The 26,033-nt window shown below is 39.4% G+C and overlaps 1 protein-coding gene across 1 annotated transcript in view; it reads right to left on the reverse strand.

Annotated features, from left to right (window-relative positions):
* The window catches only part of GPC3 (glypican 3), a 728,389-nt gene that overhangs the window by 90,242 nt on the left and 612,114 nt on the right, over positions 1–26,033 (reverse strand). Inside the window, exon 7 of the mRNA XM_043974754.1 lies at positions 16,448–16,598. Within this exon, the coding sequence (XP_043830689.1) occupies positions 16,448–16,598 (151 nt within the window). The remainder of the gene's footprint in view (positions 1–16,447; positions 16,599–26,033) is intronic.

Genomic DNA, 26,033 nt, shown 5'->3' on the forward strand with positions numbered 1-26,033 from the left:
GCTTACAAACCACCCTGGGCTAATAACAGGGTAATGAGCAATTTGAAAATACCATCAGTCTCATCCCTCTTCTGTCCAGCTGCACTGAAAAGTGTTTGTCAGAACACCTGGCCATAAATTTGCATTTTTCTCTCACTAAATTGTAGTGGTGTAGGGAAAGAACAAGGGAGACTGGGGATTTGGATTCAAGGCCTGGATGCACCCGTGTTTTGCTATTTGACCTTGGCCAGGTCCCTTAATCTCTTTGGACTTTAGTTTGACTCCTCTGTAAAGTTAAGGGAAGGGGGACCAGGCTGGATTTATAATCAGAAGGAAGGAATGGTTTAATTGTAGGAAAAACTGTAAATATAGTAGATCATATTGATAGCAAAAGAGGCAAGAAAAGCCTTTGACACAACAGAACATTTATTTATGTTGTTTTAAAAGACTAGTACAAAGTATAAAAATATTCAATTCGACACACATGTACTAACAACTTACTGTGTGCCTCCAAAGAGTCTCTCTTTTCCTTAACAGATGGTATGTGTACATTTGATCTAAAATGCTATCTAAAATCAAGAGCTAGGAGTCTTTGTACTGGAGAAAGGCTAGAAGCCCAGTCAGGATGTGCATCGCTAATAGTTACAGTTCTGGAAATGTTAGATACAGCAATAAGACAAGGATAAGAAACTGATGGAATAAGCACAGGCAAAGTGGAGCCTATATTATCCCTGTTTTCAGATGACAAGATGGTTTATTTAGAGAGTCATTAAGATACAATGAAAAGATTAATTGATACACTAACACGAACCCACAAAACCATTAGTCTTTCTGGATAGCAAGTCAATTATTTAGCACTTACTATGTTGCAGGCACAATGATAAGGTCTAAGGATACAAAGAAAGACAAAAAAAAAAGACCAACCCAGTCAGCTCTCAAGTTCATAATCTAATGCAAACCACTAGAAACCGGTACAAATGAGATATATACAAGATAAATTGGAGAAAGCACTACATTACTAACAAAAAACAGCAAGAGATAGAAAAAATATGAAAGAACTATAAAATGCATATATATGTATATCTAAATGAGTTAACATGAATTTTATGAATACAACCACAAAACACTCTTCACAGAAATACAGGAAGACATATAATTAGAGAGATATTAATTGTTCATAGTGGGGTTTTGCCAATATAATACAAATGAATGTTACTTAAATTAATTTACAAATTTAATGTCATATCAAGCTACCAAGGGATCATTTTATAGAATTAGATATAATAATAGCAGAATTCATTTGAAGAAACTAAGTCAAGAATTTAAAGGGAAATAATGAAAAAGTAGGATTGAAGTAGATCTAGCATTACCAGAAACCAAATTTTGTTAAAAACAAGTAATCCTCAAAACTATTTAGTACTGATTCAAAAATAACAAAATTGCTTAATAAAATATATTAGGTAAACAAGATCCTGGGGGGGAAAAACCATACACAGTAGCCTAGTGTTTGATAAACCTAAGAACACAAACTATTAGAATAAGGGCCCTAACAAGAATGAGTTCTGCCAAACTGGAAATCAAGTTTGGGTTTAACTCAATTCACAGACGATACCATAATAAGCTCCAAATGGATAGAATGAAATATAAAATGTCACATCAAAATATAGAGGAACGTGGAAGGAAGTATTTTGTGGAACTGGGGCTAAGGGGAGAACTATTAAACAAACTAGATATAGAGGTAGTCTTAGTCCAGTATTTTTTTTCATTTCTTGTGAATGAGGAATAGTATCGTATGATTCAAGCTGTTTTCCCTTGATATATAAAAGGTGTCCTGGATGCCTGTATGATTCTATGTTGAATACTGAATGAAGTTCTGCAACTTGGACACTACAGATCTGGATGAATTGAATTTAGGGTCCTTTTTAATGGTGTACTATGATTTTCTATAAGGTAATACTTTATTTTCTAATTCCAATACTACTAGAATATTTTATTACATGATTTACTGAAGCATGGTATTCATTTTTTGTGCTTTTAAAAAAATAGCACACCAATATTCTTAGATTCTCTCACAACTTGAGATCAATTGCTTTTGCATTTAGATCTCAATTTTTTATCTTTTGACTCTGCTCCAATATTTTATTTTTAATCATTGCATGTTTGCATTCTCGTTTCCATTCTATTTCTCAGTATCTAATATTTTTTTGAAATTCTATATTTTTGTCCTAAATCACTGATTTTCTTTTTGACATCTTGAAGAACTCTAATTTCACTACCTTATTATCTCTTCCTCTAAAATGCTTAACGAAAGAACTAATCATTCTGGGACATTGTGAAGTTGTTCTTACAGCTTTATTCTCTTTTTCTGAAGCTTGCTTCTCACATTTTTTTATCCTATAGTATTAGATTCATTGTAATGTGAGATTATTTGTCTGTTTTGTAAATCCTCATCAGCTCAATTTCGGAGGGGGGGATTTTTATTGTGATAACTTTTCCCCCTCTCTTGTTATTATTTTGCTTTATTTGACTCATATTTTGAGGCGATGACATGCCCTCTTGGCTATCTTGTTGGAAGTCCCCCAGTTTGCTCATTTGCAAGATGGGGATAGTAATATTTGCACTAGCTCCCTCCCAAGTTTTTTTTCAAATAAGGAAATTGCTATGAATGAATGAAACAAATTTAAAAGCATTTATTAATCACTTACTGTGTGCCAGATTTTGTGCTAATATCTGGGGATACAAATACAAAAGAAATAGGGAAAGACAACTCAAATCACGTAGCTGTGGCCAAGGAGGGGTGTTTTGGTCAGAGAAGCCACAGGCATGATATGTAAAGTCACAGGGCGAAGGATTAACATAAACTTTGTAGGAATAGCAGTGTTGGTTTGATTGCCAATTTGAGAACTGCTTGTGTATATGAGAGCAGGGTGGGGCAGATGGGCATAGCAGCATGGCATGAAGATGGACAGGGAAACAAACACCATGTTGAGTTTGGGTAGCGGATGATATGGTGAATGTTCACCCATTAATAAGCCCTAGGGTGGGTGTTGGAGTGCTGCTATTTAAGCCTTAAATAGGAACCATTCTTCATATGATTATCATCTGCTTTTCTTACTGAGGCAAAGTAATTCATTTGTTATCCTGTGGTGTTTACCAGTTTACAGTTCAAGTTAAGCTATTAACCTTTACCTCACTTTTCCTGTGTGCACAACAGTTGTTATCAAAAGGAATCTAAAGTTACACTTAAATCATAGAAAGAACTTCAGAGACCTCACATTTTACAGAGAGGGAAACTGAGGCCTAGAGACAGGAAGTAACATGCCCAGGACCACAGAGAAGTATTTCTGAGGTTTAAACCTACATCTTCTGACTTTATACGCTTAAAAGAGAAATGCAAAGCAAGGAATTTTTTTTAATGCTTTCTAATTGTTATTTTTTAAAATTTTGTTTTGTCTCCAGATTTTAAAACAACTGCAGAGAGTGACATCTGGTAGGGAAGACTGCTGAGCCAACAGCTGTTCTCTATTAATGGCTAAAGCCCCTGGTGCTCTGCACACAGTAATGTTGGTAAGCAGCAGAAGCTGATGTGGTGAAGGTTGGAGGAAGTACACACTGGCCCCTCAGCAACTTTTTTTTCAAGGGCAGGGGGAGGGGAAAGAGATAGAGGAATGGGAAAAGAGACCTTTCTCTTTTCCTTGCTCTCATGCCCACTTCCCCAGGTCAAGACCTCATTACCTCTTGCCTGAACTATGTAATAGATTCCTAACTAGCTTTCCTGCTCCCAACCTTTCCTATCACCTTTTACACAGCTGTCAAAATAATCACCCCTCTGAAGGGACTTCTGAGGTCTTTTTCGACTGCAATTCTTTGATTCTTAGGTTTGACCATGCCATTTCTCTGTCCAAGAACTGTCGGTGGCTCCCTATTGCCTAGAGGATAGAATACACAAATCTCTACCATGGCATTCATGAATCTCCACAATCTGGAGCCAATGTATTTCACCCTACACCACTTTAGATAATCTACACACCAGGCAAATGAGACTATTTCAGTTTCAGTCAGCCACAATGTGTTTTCACAGGCTGCTTGCCCCTCCACTCCTGCCATGCCTTAGGTGTACTTCCTTCTCCTTGTCACCATCTGAAATCCCTTTTCTCTCCCTTCAAGGTTCAAATCCATGTTCTACCTCCTTCATGAAGTCTTCCCTGAAGTCCCCAGGTGAAAGTGAGGAGAGGAAAATCACTTTCACCTGGGGACTTCTGGTTTGAATAATTTCATGTTCTACTCCATACCACATTTATGTGTTGTTGTTGAGTCTTTTTTCAGTCATGTCTGGTAACTCTTGGTGACCCCATTTGCAGTTTTCCTTGCAAAGATACTGGAGTGCTTTGCCATTTCCTTTTCCAGCTCATTTTATAGATGAGGAAACTGAGAAAAACAGGATTAAATGACTTGGCCATGGTGACACAGCTAGTAAATACGTGAGATCAGATTTGAACTCAGGAGTGCGAGTCTTCCTCACTTGAGGCCTGGCACTCTATACAATGTGCCACCTAGCTATTTATCGGTTGGACATATAACTCCACTATTAGATTCTGTCCCTAACCTTGGGCCAGGTGGTTGTAGTAGAAAGAGCCCTGTCTTGTAAGTTAGAACACCAGAGTTTCTAATCCTGGGCGTCTTCTAACTCACTATGTCCTCTAGAATGAATGAGTCCTTTCCCAATCCTGACTTCAGCTTCTCTACTCACAAAAGCAGAAGATTAAATGAACTGATCTCTGAGGTTCCTTCCTGTTCAAAAATGTTATCAATTGAGTTGAAACCTAGATATCCTCTCTCAGCTCTTCTCCCTTGCTCCCTCCAAGTACAGAAGGGCTGAGAAGCCTGCAGTAGACACTTAGAGAATGGCATTCAGGGAAAGCCCATTTCTAGAAAGATTGTCCACTAATGCTTACTGGAGAAGCCCTAATTCATAGAAACTAGAATAGGAAGAGTAGGTAGCATTTATATAGAGCTTCATAAATATTATCTATTTGGATCCTCACATGAGCCCTGTAAATTAGGTATGATGATTATCCCCTTTACAGACCAGGAAACCTAAAGAAGTCAGAGAGGTTAAGTGACTTGCTCATAGTCGCACACCTCACATGAGTCTAAGGCTAGATTTGAATTCAGGTCTTCCCACTCTAGATTTAGCTGTCCAGGCATTGCACCATCTAGTAGTGAGCTTAGCCACTATCTAGTTTCCAGAAGGAGAAACTAAGGCTCATAGAGGGAAATGACTTGCATGTAGGTTGGGCTGCCCCCCACACCTCCCTACAAAGACAAAGGCAGAAGAGCTGCTGCTCCTCTGAAGAACGAATCCTCTTTGAACATCTGACAAAGGCCTAGTTTTATCCATTTTATGACTATCCACCTACCTTTATACCCCACATTTCTCCTTTTACTTCAGTAATTCAGTAATTCCTTGCAAATGATCTTTTTCTTTTATCTTCATTGTTTTAGGGTTTCTCATTTGAAGAAATAATGGTCACTGGCATTTATCACTTGAAGTTCTCTAAGAGCGCTTTACCCTCGTTATCCCTTTTGAGCGTCATCCAAGAGCAGAGAGGGCATGGACTGACCATGTTGTTCCGATGCCAAACACATGTGTTTGCCTAAAAGACTATTTTACTGAGACCTCACACAAGGCAAGTGCTCACACAGAGGTCGGAAGAAGAGACACAAGGACACTCTAAGGTCTTTCTAAAGAACTTCAGTATATTAATTGTGAGACATGGGAGACACTGGCACAGGACTGCCCAGCACAGTGTGCTCGCATCAAAGAAGGCACTGTGTTCTATGAGAAAAGCAGTATTGAAATAGCTTGAAAGAAACATGAGGCGCAAATCCAGAGACATCTCCATCCCAAATGTTCACAGACTATTTGTGCCCAACCTGTGGTAAAGCCTTCTAAGATCTTATTGGACTGATCAGTCACTGTTGAAAACATTGTGCCTTGACCCCAACATCTCAATGTCATTGGTCCTCTTTGACTATGAAGGATGAACAACAAGGTAGGGAGTAGAGGAATTATTGTCTCACTACAGAAAACTGAGGTTCAACGAGGATAAGTGGCTTGGGTAAGTCACATTGGCTCAGAGGAGGGATTTGAACACAGGTCTTTCTGACTTGACGTTCAACATTGTCTACCCTACCACACCCCTACCAGACAAAAGATGGCCGCAGTAGCAAGCAGAATGACATGGTTGTACCTATGGCCTATATGAAAAATAGTTTCACCCTTCCTGGCAGAATTCTGGGTAGTGAAAAAAAACCACCAGTTTTATTGATAAACCATCAGTTCTAGGGCTGCATTCAGAAAGCAGTGAAGATGAAGTAGAACCAAGCTCAGAAATGTATAGGAGAAACAGGTTAGTGAAGAAGTTTTTTTAACTACATGTCTGTGAGGCCTGTTGGGAGGGAGAATGTAGAAAGAATAGTTTCTTTCTGGGAGCCTGGGCTGTGTTTAAATTGTGTCTCTAGAAAAACGATGGGGTTGGGGTGAGGAAGAGGAAGAATGGACTATTGCCGAACGAGTGAGAAGTCAGGGCCAGATCAGATCTAGCAACCCAGGAAATAGTTCTAATAGGGACCATGGGAACACATGGCTTCCACAGTACTGGAAGTTAATCAGATAAAACACGGGCCCCTGAAACCTCTTCAAAACTGACTCTAGAGCCTCTTGCTACTTTTCTTAATTTCAGGGTAGGTGTTTTGAGTAATCAGTTATGCAAACCAGAGATTGGGCCCCGATCTACTATAATAATACTCCATATTGCCAGACCATGTGAGAATAACCAATCTGAAAGATAGATGAATTTAGTCTAAATCACAAGAGGAAATCAAGTAGCAGAATAATCCTCTGCTCTGATATGCAAATAGGAGAAATCTCATATCCCTCATTCACCAAGTGGTGGGTTAGATGGAAACTTCCTGGGAAAAATTTAGGTTGGGTGGGGAACCCATTAATCATTCCCACTCCCTTCTCATGCTTCCAGTGGTCAACATGAAGCTCCATGGGTGAGCTGGAATCTGCTGCAGACTCTCAGCCTGGCACATCTTGTGACTCCTTTGTTTGGAGATCCTGTGACAGTACTATTCCATGGGTTCTCCCTTTTCTATTCCTCTGCTCTTACCACCTGGAGCCTTACTTATTTGTGTACCTACCCTCTTTCCCCATTGGACTGCAAGGTCCTGAAGGTGGTAACTATGGTGTTTTTCCTTTTTGAACTCCAATACTAAACACAGGACCTGGCACATAGTAGGTTCTTAATAAATGCTGAAGTGAAATGGTGAGAGCCCAGAAGAATATTGAAGGGAGAAGTAAAAGGAAAGGGATGATTTCATAGCAGAAGGTGAAGGCTTGGGGGGAGGAGGGGATATCTACAATGTCAGAGCAAGGCAGGATACTGCCACAATCCATGACAAACAGCAGAGAGAAGAAAACTGGCTACAACAATCACACAAGGGTGTAAAAACCACCTAAACACCTTTGAAAATTGTGAAAGCCAGAGTATTCATCTACAACCTGAAAATGCCAAAGAACTTTTGAACCTGGTAAATTTGAAGATGGAAAAAGAAACCGTGCAAGCCCTCCTGAGAAGTGTCCCCAGGCAGGTAAGTGATACATGAAAAGAAATTAAGCAATGCTATGAAAAACTGGAAGAAATTAACATGAGGCCCTTAAGGCTAAGTTAAGAGATGTAAAAAAATGGAGTAAGAGGAATTAATGTAGAAAAAGGAGTCTACAATAGAAAGTTTCTAAAATTCCAGAGAAGCAAGAAAGAGCAGACTTACTGTAGTAGAAAATGAAGTTGGGCACAATGAAGAGCAGCTGGAAATGCTGGCTCAAAAAAATTACTGAATTATTGAAACTATTAGAAAGCCCACAGACCCTAAGTGGCAGACCTGGAGGAGAGATCAGGGTAGAATGACCCCCTAAGAACTGAGAAAAACAAAAGAACTGGGGCCCTCGATTTTAGGAAATCACCCAAGAAAATCTCCCAGAATTGCTGTAAACACCTGGTAGAATACAAGTAGAAAGAATCTAAAAGATGCCCACAAGCAAGAACCCAAGAGCTAACATGCCTAGATGTAGCATAGTTAAACTCAAAGACTATAAAGATAAGGAAAAACAGATACTATTAACTGCCAGTCAGGAAATAAATCATTTACCAAGGAACAATAATTAGGATGACAGCAAACCTTTCAAGGATGACAAATGAAGATAGCAGAAATTTTAATATAGCATTTACAAAATTACCAAGTGTGAGCTGTGAACCTAGAATTATCTCCCCAGTAAAATCCAGCATATTTTATGAAGACAGGAAATGAATATTTGAAAAGCAAACATTTTGAAGAGTTTATAGAGAGACATACTTACTTCAAGGAAGTCTTCTGATAGCAAACTGGCCTCCCAGCCCAAATGATAAGCATTTAAAACAGTGAAGATAAGAGATCCTAACATAATGTGCGAACTCTCCTAGCTCTGTATTAGCTTAATCATTAAAGCTTTCAGAAGGGCTCTTCCGAGAAAGCAGCATGGGAGCTGAGGTAGTGGGGACAAGGAAGGAAAGTGAACAAATAAGGTAATCCCAAAGTAAAACTATGGTCTTTGAAAAAGAAACAGCCAAAGTTAAAGTAACTTACATAAACAGAGTAGATCATAATGAATCAGAAATCCTTAAACTTGATAATTCAGTATTCAATAAACCCACAAGCAAATTAGGGAGAGAGCTTTCTGTTTGACAAGAATTGTTGGAAGAACTCGAAATCATTTGGGAAGAAATTAAGTTTAGATCCATGTCATAAACCTTATGCCACAATAAGCTCAAAAGAGATAAGAGATTTGAATATTAAAGGACATACCATTAAACAAAACAAAACAAAAAAACTTTAGGGAACAAGGCTAGGCACCTTTCCCATCTATAACTAGGGGGAGAATTCTTAACCAAACAAGGGATAGACATGATCGAAAAAGGTAAATAATTCCAATTACTTGAAATTGAAAAGCTTTTGCACAAACAAAATGAACATAACCTGGATAATAGAGGATGTAGTTGATTAGGGGGAACTATTTGCACCAAATAACTCAGACCAGAATCTGATAGCCAAAATGCATAGGGAATCAGCACAAATATCTAAGACCAGAAGCCGTTTCCTGTTCCCTATTATTTAAGTGGTCAAAGGATATGAACAAACAGTTCTCTAAAGAATTGTAAATTATTAAGGAACATGTTAAAGACTATCCCAGATCATGAATAATAAGAGAATTATAATCAAAACAGCTCTGAGGTTTCACCTTGTACCTAGAAAATTGGCAAAGATGATAAAAGGAAGGCTATAAAAATAGTCTGTCTTAGAGTAGTTGTGGAAAGAAAAAGCACATTGACGGGGCAGCTGGGTGGCATTGCAGTGGATGGAGCACCAGGCCTGGAGTCAGGAAGACTCCTCTTCCTGAGTTCCAGTCTGGTCTCAGACACTTACTAGCTCTGTGAGTGACTTCATCCTATTTGTCTCACTTTCCTCATCTGTAAAATGCGTTGGAGAAGGAAGGCAAGCTACTTTAGTATCTCTACCAAGAAAACCCCAAATGGGATCATAAAGAGTTGGACATGGCTGAAAAACAACTGAAAGCACACTGACACACCATGGACAGAGCTCTGAATTCGCCTAAACATTTTGGAATTAGGCTAAGAAATTGACTACGAAGCCTATACTTTTGATCTCGATATCCTACCTGCTATGAATATACCCCTATGAGGTCAATGTTGAAAACTGTGGTCATAGTAGAGGCAGCTGGTGGCATGACTCTAGGCAAGCCTTTTAATTTGTTGGTTTCCTTCAATTTTCTCAACTGTAAAATGGGAATAAATACCAGTCCCTCCCTCCCAAGGTAAGGATCAAATGAGATATTTGTAAAAAAGGTGTAGCCCAGTGTCTAGAACATGGTAGTGACTATATCAATGCCTCCCCCCCCCCAATTTTTATAGCAGTACTCTTTGTAACAGCAAAGGGGTTTTGGGGGCAGGGGGCAAGGAAGCAGATGCCCATTGATTGGGGGATGGCTAAATAGATCTTAGTACATTAGTCTAATGAAATATTACTGTCTCATAAAATACAATGAATGTGACAAATACAGAGAAAAAAGGGAAGGCTTCAATGACTTTATACAGAGTCAAATGATCACAACCAGATAAACAATGGATACAGTGACCACACAATGGAAATGGAAAGACAATTGACATTGAATGATGTAAAAACTAGGAACAACCTTGTCCCCAAAGAAGAGAAATGAGAAGGCACCTTTTAATTTAATTTAGATTTATCGAAGTTGATTTAAAAAAAAGGCTGATGTAAATTTGCCATGATACTGACAAATTAGAAAAAGAAGGTGTAAGATACTGGAGAGAAAGTATAAAAATAAACAGAGAAATATATTATGCCAGGAAGGTTTTATGCAAAATGAGACTATATAAGTCTTAAATACACACACACATATTCATCTAATAATTTTATGGTAAAAGATAACAAGTGATTTTAAGAACCAAAACGGGAGGAGATTTCAATACCACATTATCATTATAGGATAAATTCAACCAAAATATAAATAAGAAAGCAATCACAAAGCTAATCATGGTATCCAACAAATTAGAATATGGAAAGAACTTAATGGAACAAGCAAAGTTCTTTCTGAACACTCACTAAATTCATAAAAGTTGAACATATGTGCACTATAAAGAAGACAGTCACATGTAGAAAAGCAAAGATCATATGCAGTACATTTACAAAAAATATTAAGTTAAAAGTAGCAATAACTAACGATATAGTGAATAAGTGGCTTAGGGTCCTTCGGAAATTAAATAATAAAAACAATAACCCACAAACTGTATAATAATTCTTTAAGGTTTACAAAGCACTTTATGTATGATAGCTCATTTGGTCCTCAAGACAACCCTCTAAGACTTCACAACTGAGGAAACTGAGGGCAAACGAAGTTAAGTGACTTGCCCAGGGCCACACAGTTAATAAGTGTCCGGGGCAAAAGTTGAACTCAGGCCTCCTTGACTCCAAATCAGGTACTGTATCTACCATGCCACCTTTTACAAGGTGAACTAGATAAAATAGGAAATTGTTTCTAAAAAATAATAATAAATTATATAAAATATAATAATAACAATTCAGATGTTACCTATTGAAATCTATGAGGTACAAATAAAACCATACTGAGGTGAATTTATAGCCCCTAATACCTATTTTTACATTTCAGTAAAAACACTAAATAAAATACTTATAATTAAAATACAGTATTATATTTAAAACAAATATCTATCATCACTCAAGAGACAAGAGTAAAGGAGAAGTAACACTTGGTTTGGAGCCTCTACTTCATTGACCTTGGACAAGTCCCTTTTATGTCTCTGCTTACCTGAAAATTTAAATGCTTGGACTAGACCTCTAAGGTCCTTTCCCACTTAAAACTTATGACACTTTGAGAATTCCAGGGTGGTTCAATTTCAGGAAAATAATATAATACATTTTATCAGTAAGAGAAAAAAATAAAGGCTAGATGATAGCATTGGATACAAAGCCTTTTAAAATTATATTGGGGGGCAGCTAGGTGGCACAGTGGATAAAGCACTGGCCCTGGATTCAGGAGGACCTGAGTTCAAATCCGACCTCAGACACTTGACATTTACTAGCTGTGTGACCCTGGGCACATCACTTAACCCTCATTGCCCCACAAAACAAAACAAAACAAAATTATATTAGGAAAAAAATCTACCTATCACTTCCTGAAAGAGAACCCCAAATGAAAACTCACCGGAATATTATAGTTAAGTTTCAGAGCTCCTAGGTCAAGGAGAAAATATTACAATCAATTAGAAGTCAACTAGAAGGCAGAGGGCTGGTAGTGCTAGAATCTTATTTTCATCAGAGCTGGGTTAAAGGAAAAATAACATATATATCTAAAAGGGTAGAAAAGTCTTCTTAATGCACAGAGAAATAGGGCAAAGGGTTAGGATAAGGGAAGGACTCTTTGAAGGGGTGTAGATTAGGGAGATAGTGACATCTAAGGGGGTTAGGGTAAAAAGAGAGGGAGAGAAGGATAAATAGGAAAATAGAGAAAAGCAGAAATATGAAATGCATCCTTTTCAGATCATAATGCAATAAAAATTATATTTAATAACAGACCATGGAAACACAGATACTAAACCTAATCTTTTTTTTTAGTGAGGCAATGGGGGTTAAGTGACTTGCCCAGGGTCACACAGCTAGTAAGTGTTAAGTGTCTGAAGCTGGATTTGAACTCGGGTACTCCTGAATCCAGGGCCGGTGCTCTATCCACTGTGCCACCTAACTGCCCCTAAACCTAATCTTAAAGAATGAGTGGGTTAAAGAACAAGTCATAGAAACAATAAATAATTTTTTTGAAGAGAATGGTAATAATGAGTCAACGTGCCAAAACCTATGGGATGCAGCAAAAGCAGATATCTTTAAATCCTTATATTGCTGTAAGAAATGATGAGCACGTTGATTTTAGAAAAACATGGAAAGATGTACATGAAATAATGAAGAGTGAAATGAACAGAAACAAGAGAATGTTGAATTCAGTAATGACAATATTGTTTGAAGAACACCTGAATGCCTAAGCTAATCTAAGTATTATATTCAAATGAACTACGAAGAAAGATGCTCCAGAGGAAAAAAATGATAAATAGAAGTGTGTTGAGTATAGTTATACATGTGTGTGTATATGCACACATACAGACACAGACATATGTGTCAAATGGTCGCCTACTCTAGTTTGGGGGAGGAAGGGAGAGAGATGGCTTGGAACTTCAAATGTAACAAAAATAAATTAAATAAAAATTATATGAGGAAAAAGATGTAAACATTAGCCTAGAACGATTTTTTCATAATATGATTTTTCAGAAATATGTATCTGAAACCGTGTACTAAAAGTGTACACAGCAAGGAAACACAAAGCATTCGCATTAAAAACAGGTTTAAACAGCAATGTCTATACTCTCTCCTCCTGTTTAACATAGTTTTAAAAATCTCAGTAATAGTAAAAAAGCCTGAAGGAAATTATAATTAGTTCTGAAAAGTTAAAATAGTTCTTTGAACAGACATCACCATGTACCTAGAAAAGCCCAGTCAACAAAAAAGAGAGTTAATGAATTACTTCAGTAAAATAACAAGACTTAGGACAGTCACAAAAAGTCCTAGGAATCTCCATGTACCACTACCAGGAATCAAGAGAAACTCATGTGGGGCAGCTGATAGATAGTACAGTGCATAGAGCACTGGGCCTGGACTCAGAAAGACCTGAGTTCAAATATGGCCTCAAACACTTACTAGCTGTGTGACCCTGGGCAAGTTACTTAACTGGTTTGCCTCAATTCCCTCATCTGTAAAATAGGAATAATAATAGTTCCTACCTCACAGGGCTGTTTTGAGGATCAAATATTTGGAAAAAGCCCTTAGCCTAGTGCCTGGCACATTGTAGGTGCTGTAAGAGTACTTATTCTCTTCCCTTCACCCCAAAAGAGAAATAGCAAACATTTGGATGTTAACTTGTCGAGACATACAAGAGAGGGGACAGCTAGATGGCACAGTGGATAAAGCACCGGCCCTGGATTCAGGAGGACCCGAGTTCAAATCCGACCCCAGACACTTGACACTTTCTAGCTTTGTGACCCTGGGCAAGTCACTTAACCCTCCTTGCCTGGCCAAAACCAAGAGACATAGACAGACACAACTTGTGAAGGATTTTGACAGAAATAAAGATTTGAACAAATGGAGCAATGTCCCCCACTGATGGGTAGTTTGGGCAAATATAAAAAACAGCAATGCTTTCCAAACTAACTTTCAGTTTTAATGTGGCAGTAGTATCCGTTGACATATGAATAGATTATTTCACAGAATTAGATAAAGTCACAAGAAAATTTATATGGGAACATACTGGACCGGAATATTAAGAACCAAGACAAAGAATAGCAGCAAAAGAGGCCTAGCACTAGCAGGTCATTAGAGAACTGTCTGTGGTTGGAAAGAAAGCCTGAGAAATCGATCGCGGAACACACTAGGGAATTTGGAGATAGAACCCAGGTAATAGAAAAGATTAGTGTTCGATGAGCCCACACTCAAAAACCAACAAAGAATGGAATCACTAATTAGAGCTGCAGGAAAAACAACAGCAACATCAAAAAAACTTGAACTTCCTCCTCCCCTTAAAAAAACCCCCAATGGCTTTAGATCCATGTTGCCTCCATCTCACTGAATCGGTGGTCTCAACACATATGCATATACATATACATATACATATAGATTTATATACATCTATTTGTTTCAACTATGGAGACGAGGGGTCCTTTTTATTTTGTATTTTCTCAGCTCTTTTGTATTTATTTCTGTGTGCACATGTTGTTTCCTCTCCATAGAATACGAGTTTCTTACAGCTGGGGATCATTTGGGAAGTGCCTGACACGTAGTAGGCACTTCCCAAATACCTGCTGAATCACATGGACTTTATCAAACCAATAAAAGAGATCATTGGCTGGAGAATGACAGAAGTGGTTGAGGTCGCTGAATATAAAAGGATGATATTGTGTCGTGTCAAAGAAATCTCAGCCGACTTGCACGAAATGAAGCAGAGGGAGCTGAGCAGAATGAGGAATGACATCAGAAAGCTGAAGAGGAAGCTTGCCCCCCACCTCCATATGCTGAATGGTTTTGATTGCCTATAGTGATTTTTTTAAAGGGATGACTTGTATTTAGAGGGACACAGGGGTGGGGAAGTGCTCAGCGGTCGGGAAGTACCCATTGAAAATAAAGAGCATCAACAAAACATTTTAAAGTACAAAGAAAACTAAAGTTCAGAAGGGGACATAAACATGGCATTCATGTTACTATTGTGTTAAATCTAATATACAGTCTAAAAATGTAGCAGAAGTTCATAGACTTATGTACAGTCCCCTATTTGTTTCCCATATACTGAAATGGTCATGTATTATTCATGATTATTGTTAAATCCATAATAAAAATGAAACATCTTTACAAAAAATCACGGTTTCGATTACACAAAGATTAAAAGAATTTCACACAAAAATTAAAAGCAAAGAAAAAAAATTGGGGGAGATATATGAAATAAATCTGTTGGCTACAGATGGGGCATCCAGAATCCATATGGAACCGATACATGATCTATAAGTTAACTAATCCATGGTCTCTCATAGAACAGTGCTTAAAGGATGTGAACAGATAATTTACAAAAGGAAGAGATAATGCTAAGAAGCATATGAAAAGTAGCTCTTAATAATAGGAGAAATAGATATCCAACCAACCTAAAGATAATACTTACTAAACCCACTAGAATGGGGAAAATGCAGGGAAAAGTCTAATGATGCCATGGCTGTCAAGAAATAATCCCTCTAACATGTTGTTGGTGGGACCACAAACTAGTGCAAACATTTTGGACAGTGATAAGGGTTACTGAATTTATCATACCTTTTAAGCCAGTGATTTACTTGCTAGAACCTTATTCCCAAAACATCATAAAGAATCTTTTTTTTTTTTTTACAAAATTATTCACTGCTGCTATATCAGAGCAAAACGTATCCTATTTCCAATAATCAGAGAATGGCTGAATAAATTATGACCTATTAAAGTATTGAGATAAAAACATAGCTATGGCAAGGGTGCTACAACTAGCCATTTGGACAGTTGAAACAGCTTTAAAGGAGTATTCTAATCAAATAGATTAAGTTGAGAACGGAAGGGAGACAGAACTTGAGTTGCAAAGTACTGAGAGGGGGCAGAAACCCTTAAAACATTAGAGTTTCATCATTGGAAAATCGATCACCAGGTAATGAATTACTTTCTTATCATGGTAAGTCATAAAACAATCTGATCTGCATCAGGGGAGGGAACACCCATGCCAAGGAAGTTTCTTGAAGTATTGATCAAGTTCGTCTGTTTGATTATTGGTATCTATCAAGATCATACTAAAAGATGTTTAAAAATCAAAAGACTTCTAATAACAAATACAGGCATCAATCAGCTTCTTGGTCTACTGGCTGTAGCTCCTCAACTTACCTTATAATTCACCTGTCCTCACACTCTTGTGGCTTTCTCTACCTTTAACACAAGAACTGCCCAAGTACATTGTTGAGGAGAGACAAAAGGATGAGAAAAGCTACATTTGGAATCTGTTCATTCAAAACATAGTGGGAGGGGGGTAGGGTAGAATAGATTTAACCTGGAAGTTGCCTTTTTCTATCCACCGACTCCAGTATTCTTTCAGTAATGCACTAATAGCCTTGTGTGTTTGGGGCTGAGGGTGCAGTGAGGTGATGGTAGAGACAGCCCGATTCTATTTTTCTTGGTACAGAATTTAAGCAAAAGAATTTTGGGTTCCTACCTGCTAAGAAGCGGAGCTGATTCTTCACTCTCAGTCCTTCATCACCAGAGCCTCGGCCACAGTCATCTTCGTCATCACAGTCACCACTTTCAACCTGTTCTTCACGATTCTTATCTGAGGCCCGCCTCAGTATCGCCATGCTTTTTAGGATCTGAAAGAAAATTATATCAAAGCATTGAATTTCATAGCTAGAAGACACCTCAGAAACTATATATTCTAACCCATCCCTGACTAAGAAACCTCTTTATACCCAGAGATCCCATTGCTAGGCAGATACCCCAAGGAAGTAAGTTTGAAAAGGAAAGACCCCCCCCCAATATATGAAAGTATCTACTTTATCCCTTTTTGTAGTACTATAGAGCTGGGATCAAAGTAGGTGCCCACGGACCAGGAAAAAAATTTATGTACATGAATGTAATGGAATATCACCACACTGTAGAAACAACAAATCTCATTAATCTAGAGAAGCATGGGAAGATATAGATTAACTAATGCACCATGAAGTAAGCAGAACCAGGAAAACAATGGGAATAATGACTACAACAATGCCAGTGCAATAAAGAACAAAAAAGCATTTAAAAAATCCAAGTTATGCTGTGAAATGATAATGACCAAGCGTGTACAGGTTGGAAGTGTTTGGACATATAACACTGAACTTGACTGGTGCAGTAGTTAATTTTGACAAAATTTTTTTCTCCCTTTTTTGTGTCAAGGGATGACTCTCTAGGTGAGGCAAAGAATGAATTTATTGGGGAACGAAGATGATGGAAAATTCAAAGCTATCACTTTATGAAGCTTCTATATAATGTAATTAAAAGGTAGTCATCCTGCCTTTGTTTGAGACAGTTCTAATTTCTAGGCAGTTCTGACATCAAACACAGCTTTACTTCTCTGTAACTGCCATCCATTGCCCCTACTTCTGTCCTCTAGGGCTGAGCATACAGAATTGAAGCCATCTTACATATGATAGCTCTTCAATTACATGATTTCAGTTATCAGAGGATCACAAAGCCAGAGCTGGAAGAGATCTCAAAGTTCATTTAATCCAATGAGAGGTCATTTTGGAGTTGAGGAAACTGAGGTGTAGGGAGGTCAAGAGACTTGTTCCAGTTCCTAGAGATAATCGTGATCAGAGATCAAATTGATACCCCCAAGTCTTTTCTCTCTAGGCTAACCGGTTCCTTCAACAGATCTTTGTATGACATGGTGTCCTGTCCCCTCATCATTCTTTTTGCCACCTTCTGAGATCCAGCTTGGCAGTATCTTTCATAAATTGTGGTGCCTGAACAGAATACAGTACTTTAGATGTGGACTGACCAGAGCAGAGGACAGTTCAATTATCCCCTCCCTCATATATTCACTTTCATGTATATTCATTTATATATCAAATGGTACAATTTCCAGCCTCTCCTTTGTTTTCATTGCCCGAGTATCTTGTCTATGGCACTGTGTTCACTATGAGTGCACCCAGAGACTCCATTTCCTTTTGAATATGTGTAGACCATTTCTCTGATCTGGACAATGAGAATTGGCTTTAGGTTGCAGAAATGGTACAGAGTGGCATTATGTCTTTAATTCTTGCACAGGGACATGACTGCCTCTCTATGGAAAGCGTCAAAGAAGGAATCTTATGTAAAGAGACTGATTTGGGAATGAATTCAATTCACTTCTGATTCAATTGGAAAAGCATTGATTATGCCAAGCCCAAAAGACAAAACAAAACAGCATTTGCCCTCAAAAAGCTTACATTTGACTTGAAGGAAACAATCTGTGTACATGGGTAATGTAAAATGTATACAAAGTAAATACAAAGTGATGGGCCGGGGGGGGGGGGCAGGAAAGAGCATTAACGATTGGGGAAGTTAGGAAAGACCTCCTGTAGGAAGTGACTCAAACAGAGAATGTGTGAAATTATAAAATAATTCTGAAAAGAATGGGCCAGGCTAATTATACCTAGGGTGAATTTCTGACTGTTCCAGAGTCTTGACAATAAGGCTCCGAGTCTTCCTGAGTAGTTTTAAGAAAGGTTGGCCAGATGGCCAAGTTCTATACATTTCTAAGTTCCTTCCCTTCTCTTCTGCAGAAGGGAAAAGACAAGGCCCAAGTCATTGGGAACTGATGCACAGGGCCTTGGGATGTTTTGTTTTTTGTAATGGAAACAGGTGAGTCTATGTGATTCACAAGCCCTGTGGTCCCCTAGCAGACACCTACAACTAGGAATCTGAGGACCAACATCCTGTGACCATTACCCTTCATCTTTTTTCTGCTCCTAAAGGATGTAATCAAGGACATCCCCGTGAATAGAGTTGAGGTGTCATCGATTAGTAACCAGTACCTCCTCACAGTGTGTCTAGCACTGGGATGTCCTTGATGGCAGTCCTTAAAGAGAAGCAGTGTGGTGTAGTGGAAAGAGTGCAAGACTTGGGGCTGGAAGACATGAGCTTATGGAAGTGCCAAGTCAAGTCACTGTCCCTCTCTGACTCTCAGTTTCCTTATCTGGAAAATAAAGATAAGAAAATACCTCTAACTTCATGGAACGTTTATGATTAAAATGCTTTGAAAGAGTACACAAATAAGAGTTATTATCACAATCTCAGAGTCAGGCAGCAGGCTAGCCTTAGGATCCAGAAGACCTGGGTTCAAGTCCTGCCTTTTGACACATATTAGCTGTGTGATCTTGGGCAAATTATTGAACCTCTCAGTGTCTCAGATGACAACTTCCCCTCAACAGTAGATGTGGGAGTTACCACACTAGGGCCAAGTAATGCCAACCAATGCAATCATGGCTACGGTCTATCTCCCGATATAATAATGACAACAACAATAATACCATTCCAACCCTATGCTGCTTTTAGGTTTGCAAAACACTTGACATGTTACCTCATTTGAGTCTCCCAACAACCCTGTGATGTAGGTATGATTTATCCCTGTTTTGCTGCCAAGGAAACTGGGGCTGAGAGAAATGAAATGACTTGTCCAGGGTCACACAGCTAATTTCACTCTTTTCACTAGACCTTCTGTCTCCCTTGAGAGGATAGGACACATAATAATTCAGTTAAACAGACATGTATTAATCACCTACTGTATACAGAGCACTGTATATTAGCAACTGGGGAAATAGAAAGATTAGCTACAGTTTAGCCCCAGCTCCTAGGTAAATCCTAGCCTAGTTGTGAGATCAGATAACACCACAGATAATTACACACTGTAATTGAGGTTCTAGGGAAGGTCCTAATCAACACCTTATACCATTTCCCTGCACACCGGAGGCACTGCAAGAGCCTGCTAGCCTATCTCCTTGAGTCCAATGTCTATTCCCTCAAATCTATCCTGCATATTTCCTCCCCCCCCCCAATTCTTCTGTGTGGGACGCCACTTTTGTATTACTCCCCTCCTAAAGTACCAATGGTCCCTTATTCCTCCAAAGTCCTTTACCTGGTATTAGCCTACCCTTCCAAACTTAATTCTCAATGTCCCCCACATTGTGTCTTCTACTCTAGCCAGATTGGGCTGCTCCCTGAACCTCCCATATGCCTTCCATCATCTGGGACCTGGATTTCAGCATATCCTGCTGATTTCTATTTGACACTTAGGCGAGTATCTTTCCCTCTCTTCTTTACCTCAGTTTCCTCATCTGTAACATTAGGGGGGATGGAACTGACAATCTCTATGAGCCTTTCTAACACTAAAGATCCATTAGAGGTAGGGGTTTTTTTTTGGGGGGGGAGGGGTTGTTTGGGCTTTTCTGTTCAGCTGCCTTCCTGAATTACAATCTCTTGCTTTAAAAAAATCATGAAGATAAAACAAGATAAACAATCCAATAGGTTTGCAAACATGTTTTAAGGACTTAGTTTGAGCCCATCTAGCTCAGCTATGGCTTGGCTTTTTAAAAAAAAAAAAAACTAAGTGGAATTTAGGTTTGATTTCAAGGCCATTAAGCTGGGCTTACAACACTGTCTTGGAAATGTTTAGATGCTCAGGTTTATGCAACCTCCAAGGAGTGTTTGCAGGGCCTAGCTTTCCATGTCCATGGCAATGTAAACACATACTTCACTGTTTGTATCGAAGCCGTACGGCCTAATGGAAAACAAATGTTTTGACTTGACTCCATTCAACCTAGCTTTTCACGCCACAATCATTTACAGGGTGCATGAATCAGCAAGGGCTTCCACACAAGGGACCTACCTTTGGGGTCTGTTCCTCCTGCTCTAGAGTACCCAGCTGGAAGCTGGCTGAGCTGTTTGAGTTCAGTGTAGTTTTCATGGCAGTGGCACTGAAGGCAGAGGGGTAGAAAGGCAGCATTGGCATCACCCATACTTCAAAGAGGAGCAGTGACAGGGAAATGATGCCAGCTGACTAGGAGAAGCCCAGAATTTTCTGTCAGGGCTAGAATAGTAGATCTCAGAGATGGACCCTCAAGAGGAACACCCTTATACTACAGAGGAGGAGTCACTTCCCTGGAGGGGAAGTGTCTTCCTCAAGGTTGCACCATGAGTTAGAGTTAGAAAGTTCCCCTCAGGGCATCAACGAATCTCAGAAAGGGAGGGAATCTTCAGTGGCATTCTAGTCCTACCCATACTTGAAGAGGAAGGCCTGCTACATCAGGGCTTCTTAAACCTTTTCCACTCATAACCCCTTTTCGCCCAAGAAATTTTTACACGACCCAGTTCTATAGGTATATAAAATAGGTACACATAACCTTTTCCTGTTGACAGATTTTTTGTGACCCCCACATTGAGTTACAAAACCCCATATGGGGTCGTGACCCACAGTTTAAGAAGCTTTGTTCTAGAACATCCCAACAAGTGACCGTCTAGTTTTTGCTGATCAGCCTTCAGTGACAGGGAGACAATTACCACCTAAAGGGGCCCATTCTATTTTTGGACCCCTCTCGTTTTGCTTTTTTTTGTTCAGTACTAGCATTTCACTGGTAATGGAAGAATTAACTCCCAATGTGGAAACTCCCTCCCCCAGTGCAGATCAGCAGCTTATGTGTAGCCTGTAGTCTTAGAGAATTGCTTGGGGGGTATGATGAGGTTAACCAACCAGTCCATGGTCCCACAGCCAGGGTATATCAGGGACAAGAATCAAACTCAGGTCCTCCTTACTGTAAGGCTGCCCTTCTCATTGTGCTAATTGCCAGGATGTTGTTCCCAATACGCAGCTGAATTGTGTCTTTTTCTGACGTCTGCTCTCTGCTCCGAGTTCTACCCTTTGGCGCTAACTTGGACAAATCTAATCCCTCTGCCGCGGGCCAGCCCTTTTGGAAGACTTGAAAACAACTGGGGTACCTCCCCCTTCCCACACACAATCATGGCCTATGATCCTATGTCTGGCTTTTCTTTTCCAGGGTAAGCCTGCTCACTTCTTTTCATTGAGCCCCTTAGGACATGGCCTCCTGTCACTTCATCATCCTAGCCACCCTCCTCTATGTGCTTTGCCAGGTTTTCAATGTTCTGCTTAGAACGGGGGCGGGGAGTAACAAAGAGCACCAGGGCCAAGTACAGACTAGCAATAGTTTGCCTTGTTCTGGACACCAATTTAATCCCCAAAGCATTTAGCAACTACTTTCCATGTTTCAAAGCACTGTGCTACGCACTGAGGATGCTAAGACAAAACGTGAAAACAGCCCCTGACCTCAAGCAGCTTACATTACACTGGGGATACCACAAGGAAGCAGGTTAATTAAGAAAAGATCAGGGGGCAGCTAGGTGGTGCAATGGATAAAGCACCAGCCCTGGATTCAGGAGGACCTGAGTTCAAATCCAGCCTCAGACACTTAACACTTACTAGCTGTGTGACCCTGGGCAAGTCACTTAACCCCCATTGCCCCGCAAACCCCCCGGAAAACAAAATAAAAAATCAATAAATTAAGAAAAGATCACTTGATCGGGAAAACAAGGGGGTCAAGAGAGACTTCCCGTAGGAGATGGCCCATGAACTGACCACTGAAGGAAGTTAGGAATTCCAAGAGGCAGAGGCGAGGAAGAAGGATGTTCCAGGCAGGAGGGATGGTCTGGACAGTGACATAATGACAAGTTGGGGAAGTAGCAAGTAGGCCAATTTGGCGGGACTGTAGAGTAAAAGAAAGTGCAATACATCCAGGAAGGGAGGTTGGAGCCAAGTTCTGAGGCGCTTCAAATGCCAAGCTGAGGAGTTTGTGGTCTATCTTTTTCTAAAGTACTTAATCAGTCAACATTTATTAAGCATCCTACCCAGTGCTAGGTTTGGGGCTTAGCATTAGGGATGCCAATACAAAAACAAGACTGTCTCTACCTTCCAGGAGCTTACAATTTAATTGGGGAAGACAGTACACAGAAGGAAGCTGAAAGGGGCGGGGCGAGTGTGGAGAAATGTACCTGGGGGCATGGTGGAAAAAGTCAAAGGTTCAAAGTAGTAAATCTGGGCCAGAAATGAGATGTTCTGAACAAAGCTCCCCTCTTAAATGGAGATTTTAGAGTTCATGGCCCTACCTTTCATCAGAGGGGCAGAGTGTAGTGGTGAAGAAGTCGGAAAAGTTCCAGAGTAGTGCAGCCAGATGAGAAAGGAGTAGACATCATCTTGGTATCCAATCTTTACATAAATTAAGATAGATTTGCTAGCTATACAACTCACAGGGGTGATAGGATCATTGCTTAGATAATAGTAAAATGTTTTAAGCTTATTCCTAGAAAAATATCCAACTACTCAGATGGCTATCATCAATATCATCATTTTAGTAGTCTCCTCAAACAATGTGGATCCCCATGGGGGCGGCTAGGTGGTGCAGTGGATAGAGCACTGGCCCTGGAGTCAGGAGTACCTGAGTTCAAATCCGGCCTCAGACACTTAACACTTACTAGCTGTGTGACCCTGGGCAAGTCACTTAACCCCAATTGCCTCACCAAAAAACAAACAAACAAAAAAACCCAATGTGGATCCCCACCTGGCCATGCTGCTGAGACACTCATCTGTGTTCTCCCAAAAGCCCACTCAGGGAGGTCCATCCAACGAGACAAAGGAAGGCCTTGCTCACTTTCTTGCAACATCTCATGGGTACCAATAGAGTCCTCTGGCTGTCTATCTTGTCATCCTACATCCTGGCCTCTCCATGACTAGCCCATCTTCTCTTCCTTTCTTTGACAATGTTGTGCTCTTCCATGGAGTTCTTCATTGGTTGTATATTTCAGCCTGCACATCCACTTCCAGGTTCCTCTTCATTGCCCTTTTTTTCTGATACTCATTTTTAGTTCTCAGAGGACAGTGGTACGCTATACTTGCATTCCACACAGCAATACTAGCAAAATTTTAGCATTGAAAAGATGGGCCTTTGCTTTCTTTCATGCTTTCATTTGCTTCGAGTAGGTAAAAAGATATCTACAATTTCCCTAAATCGACCCAATCAGCCTCCTCCCTTTTCCCTGTGAACAGAGTTCACTGTCCATCTCTCCTGTCCATTTCAGATATACATAATGTTGGACAAGCTTTATAGATGTCCGATCCGAGTACATTTTGAAATCTGGGCAATAGACATTCTTTATCCATTAGGTCTTTCTATAGAGGCCAAACTCATTGCAGTGATTACAGATCTCTTCCAGGAGGCTCTGCAGCGTCTTAGACTTTGATGAAATCATCACAGTGTCCCCTGGACTCTGCACCTAATGTCCTCAGTCTCAGTATCGAGTGCCTCTTCCTAGAATCCCCTGTTCTATCACCTTGCCTGGAGTTTATTATCAAAGGAACACTGAGTGAGGTTATTTGTGTTCTTACATCTTCTAATTATCTGGAAGCCTGGCTAGAGATTTCCCTGGATATTAAGGAAGCCTTTTTGCTCCACAGATACAAGCACTCTTGCATAATCAACAAACAATAAGCACGGCGGGACCTGATGTTCTCTGCCTCTTTCATTTAGTTTGAGAGGGGAAAATGTGGTCTGTTGGTGAATTCTGATTTTGAAAGCCTGCCCTCTTTGACTATGTCTTCAATTCGTGTATTTGTTGTTGTTGTTGTGAGTTGGCAAAGATACTGGCGTGGTTTGCCATTTCCTTCTCCACTTTATTTTACAGATGAGGAAACCGAGGCAAACAAGGTTAAGTGACTTGTCCAGGGTCATACAATTAGTAAGTGTCTGAGGCTGGATTTGAACTCAGGTCTTCCTGAATTCAGGACCGTATAAAGAAGAGGTAGAAATGTCATTAAGGAGAACAAAGATGGCAAAGGTAGCCAGATTGGACCAAGGATATAGCCTCAGATTTTATTAATACTAAAAGGAGGTGACTGAGAAACTCTCAACAGTTAACATCTTATATATCTTACTTTCCTATCCATACAAAATCTTTAAATAAGAAAAGTGATTGGTTTCTTTTTTCCTACTTACACTAAACTGCTATCGCATCATGATATTATGGCATTAAGACCCTAAGCTCTTTTTTTCATTTTTTCTCTTTTTATTTAGAATTTTATTTTTCCAAAATTACCTGTAAAAACAATTTTAACGTCGTTTTTTAAAACTTTGTGTTCCAACTTCTCTTCTTCCCTCCTTCTCCACCCCCCTCAAGATCACATGCAATTCAATATAAGTTATACATGTGTAGTCATGCAAAACATTTCCACTTTATTCAGGTTGTGAAAGAAAATAGACAAAAAAAAACTTAAGAAAAAGGAACTCAAAAAAATTATGCTTCAATCTCTATTCAGATACCATCAGTTCTTTCTCTGGAGATGGACTGCATTTTTCATAAGTCCTTCAGAGTTGTCTGGCTCATTGTATTGCTGAAAATAGCTAAGTCATTCACAGCTGATCATCTTACAATATTGCTGTTATTTGTATACAGTACATTTCACTTTGCATCAGTTCATATTTGTCTTTCCAGGTTTTTCTGACAGCATTCTGCTCATCATTTCTAACAACACAATAGTGTTCCATCATAATCTTATCCCACAATTTGTTCAGCCATTCCCTAATTGATGGGTATCTCCTCAATTTTGAATTCAACTTTTTGTTTTTTATCTCTTTTGGGATATCGACCTAGTAGTGGTATTACTAGGTCAAAGAGTATGCATGGTCCTATAGCCCCTTGGTCATACTTTCAAATTGTTCTACAGAGTGTTTGAATCAGTTTACAACTTTACCAAAACTGTATTAATGTCTCATTTCCCCCATATTCCCTACAACATTTGTCATTTTCCTCTGCTGCCCTATTATCCAATCCAATAAGTATTGTTTTGCAGAATTGTTTTGACCTGCATCTCTCCAATCAATAGTAAGTTAGAGCTTTTTTTTCCATGTGGCTATAAGTTGCTTTGATTATTTCACCTGAAAACTTCTTATCTTTTGATCATCTATCAATTGCAGAATAGCTCTTATTTTAACAAATTTGACTCAGTTCTCTATGTGTTTGAGAAATGAGGCCTGTCAGACAAATGCTTTAAAATTTTTTCACAATTACTATTGCTAACTGTATTTCTCTCTATCCCATTCCCTCCCCATAACATTTACTAAATTTTCTATCATCTTTCACCCTATCCCTCCTCAAAAGTGTTTTGCTTCTTACTGCCCCCTCCCCCAATCTGTCCCACCTTCTTTCACCCTCTTCCCCTTCTACTT

This window comes from Dromiciops gliroides, chromosome X, assembly GCF_019393635.1.
Source record: "Dromiciops gliroides isolate mDroGli1 chromosome X, mDroGli1.pri, whole genome shotgun sequence".
In the NCBI taxonomy this organism is placed as follows: Eukaryota; Metazoa; Chordata; class Mammalia; order Microbiotheria; family Microbiotheriidae; genus Dromiciops; species Dromiciops gliroides.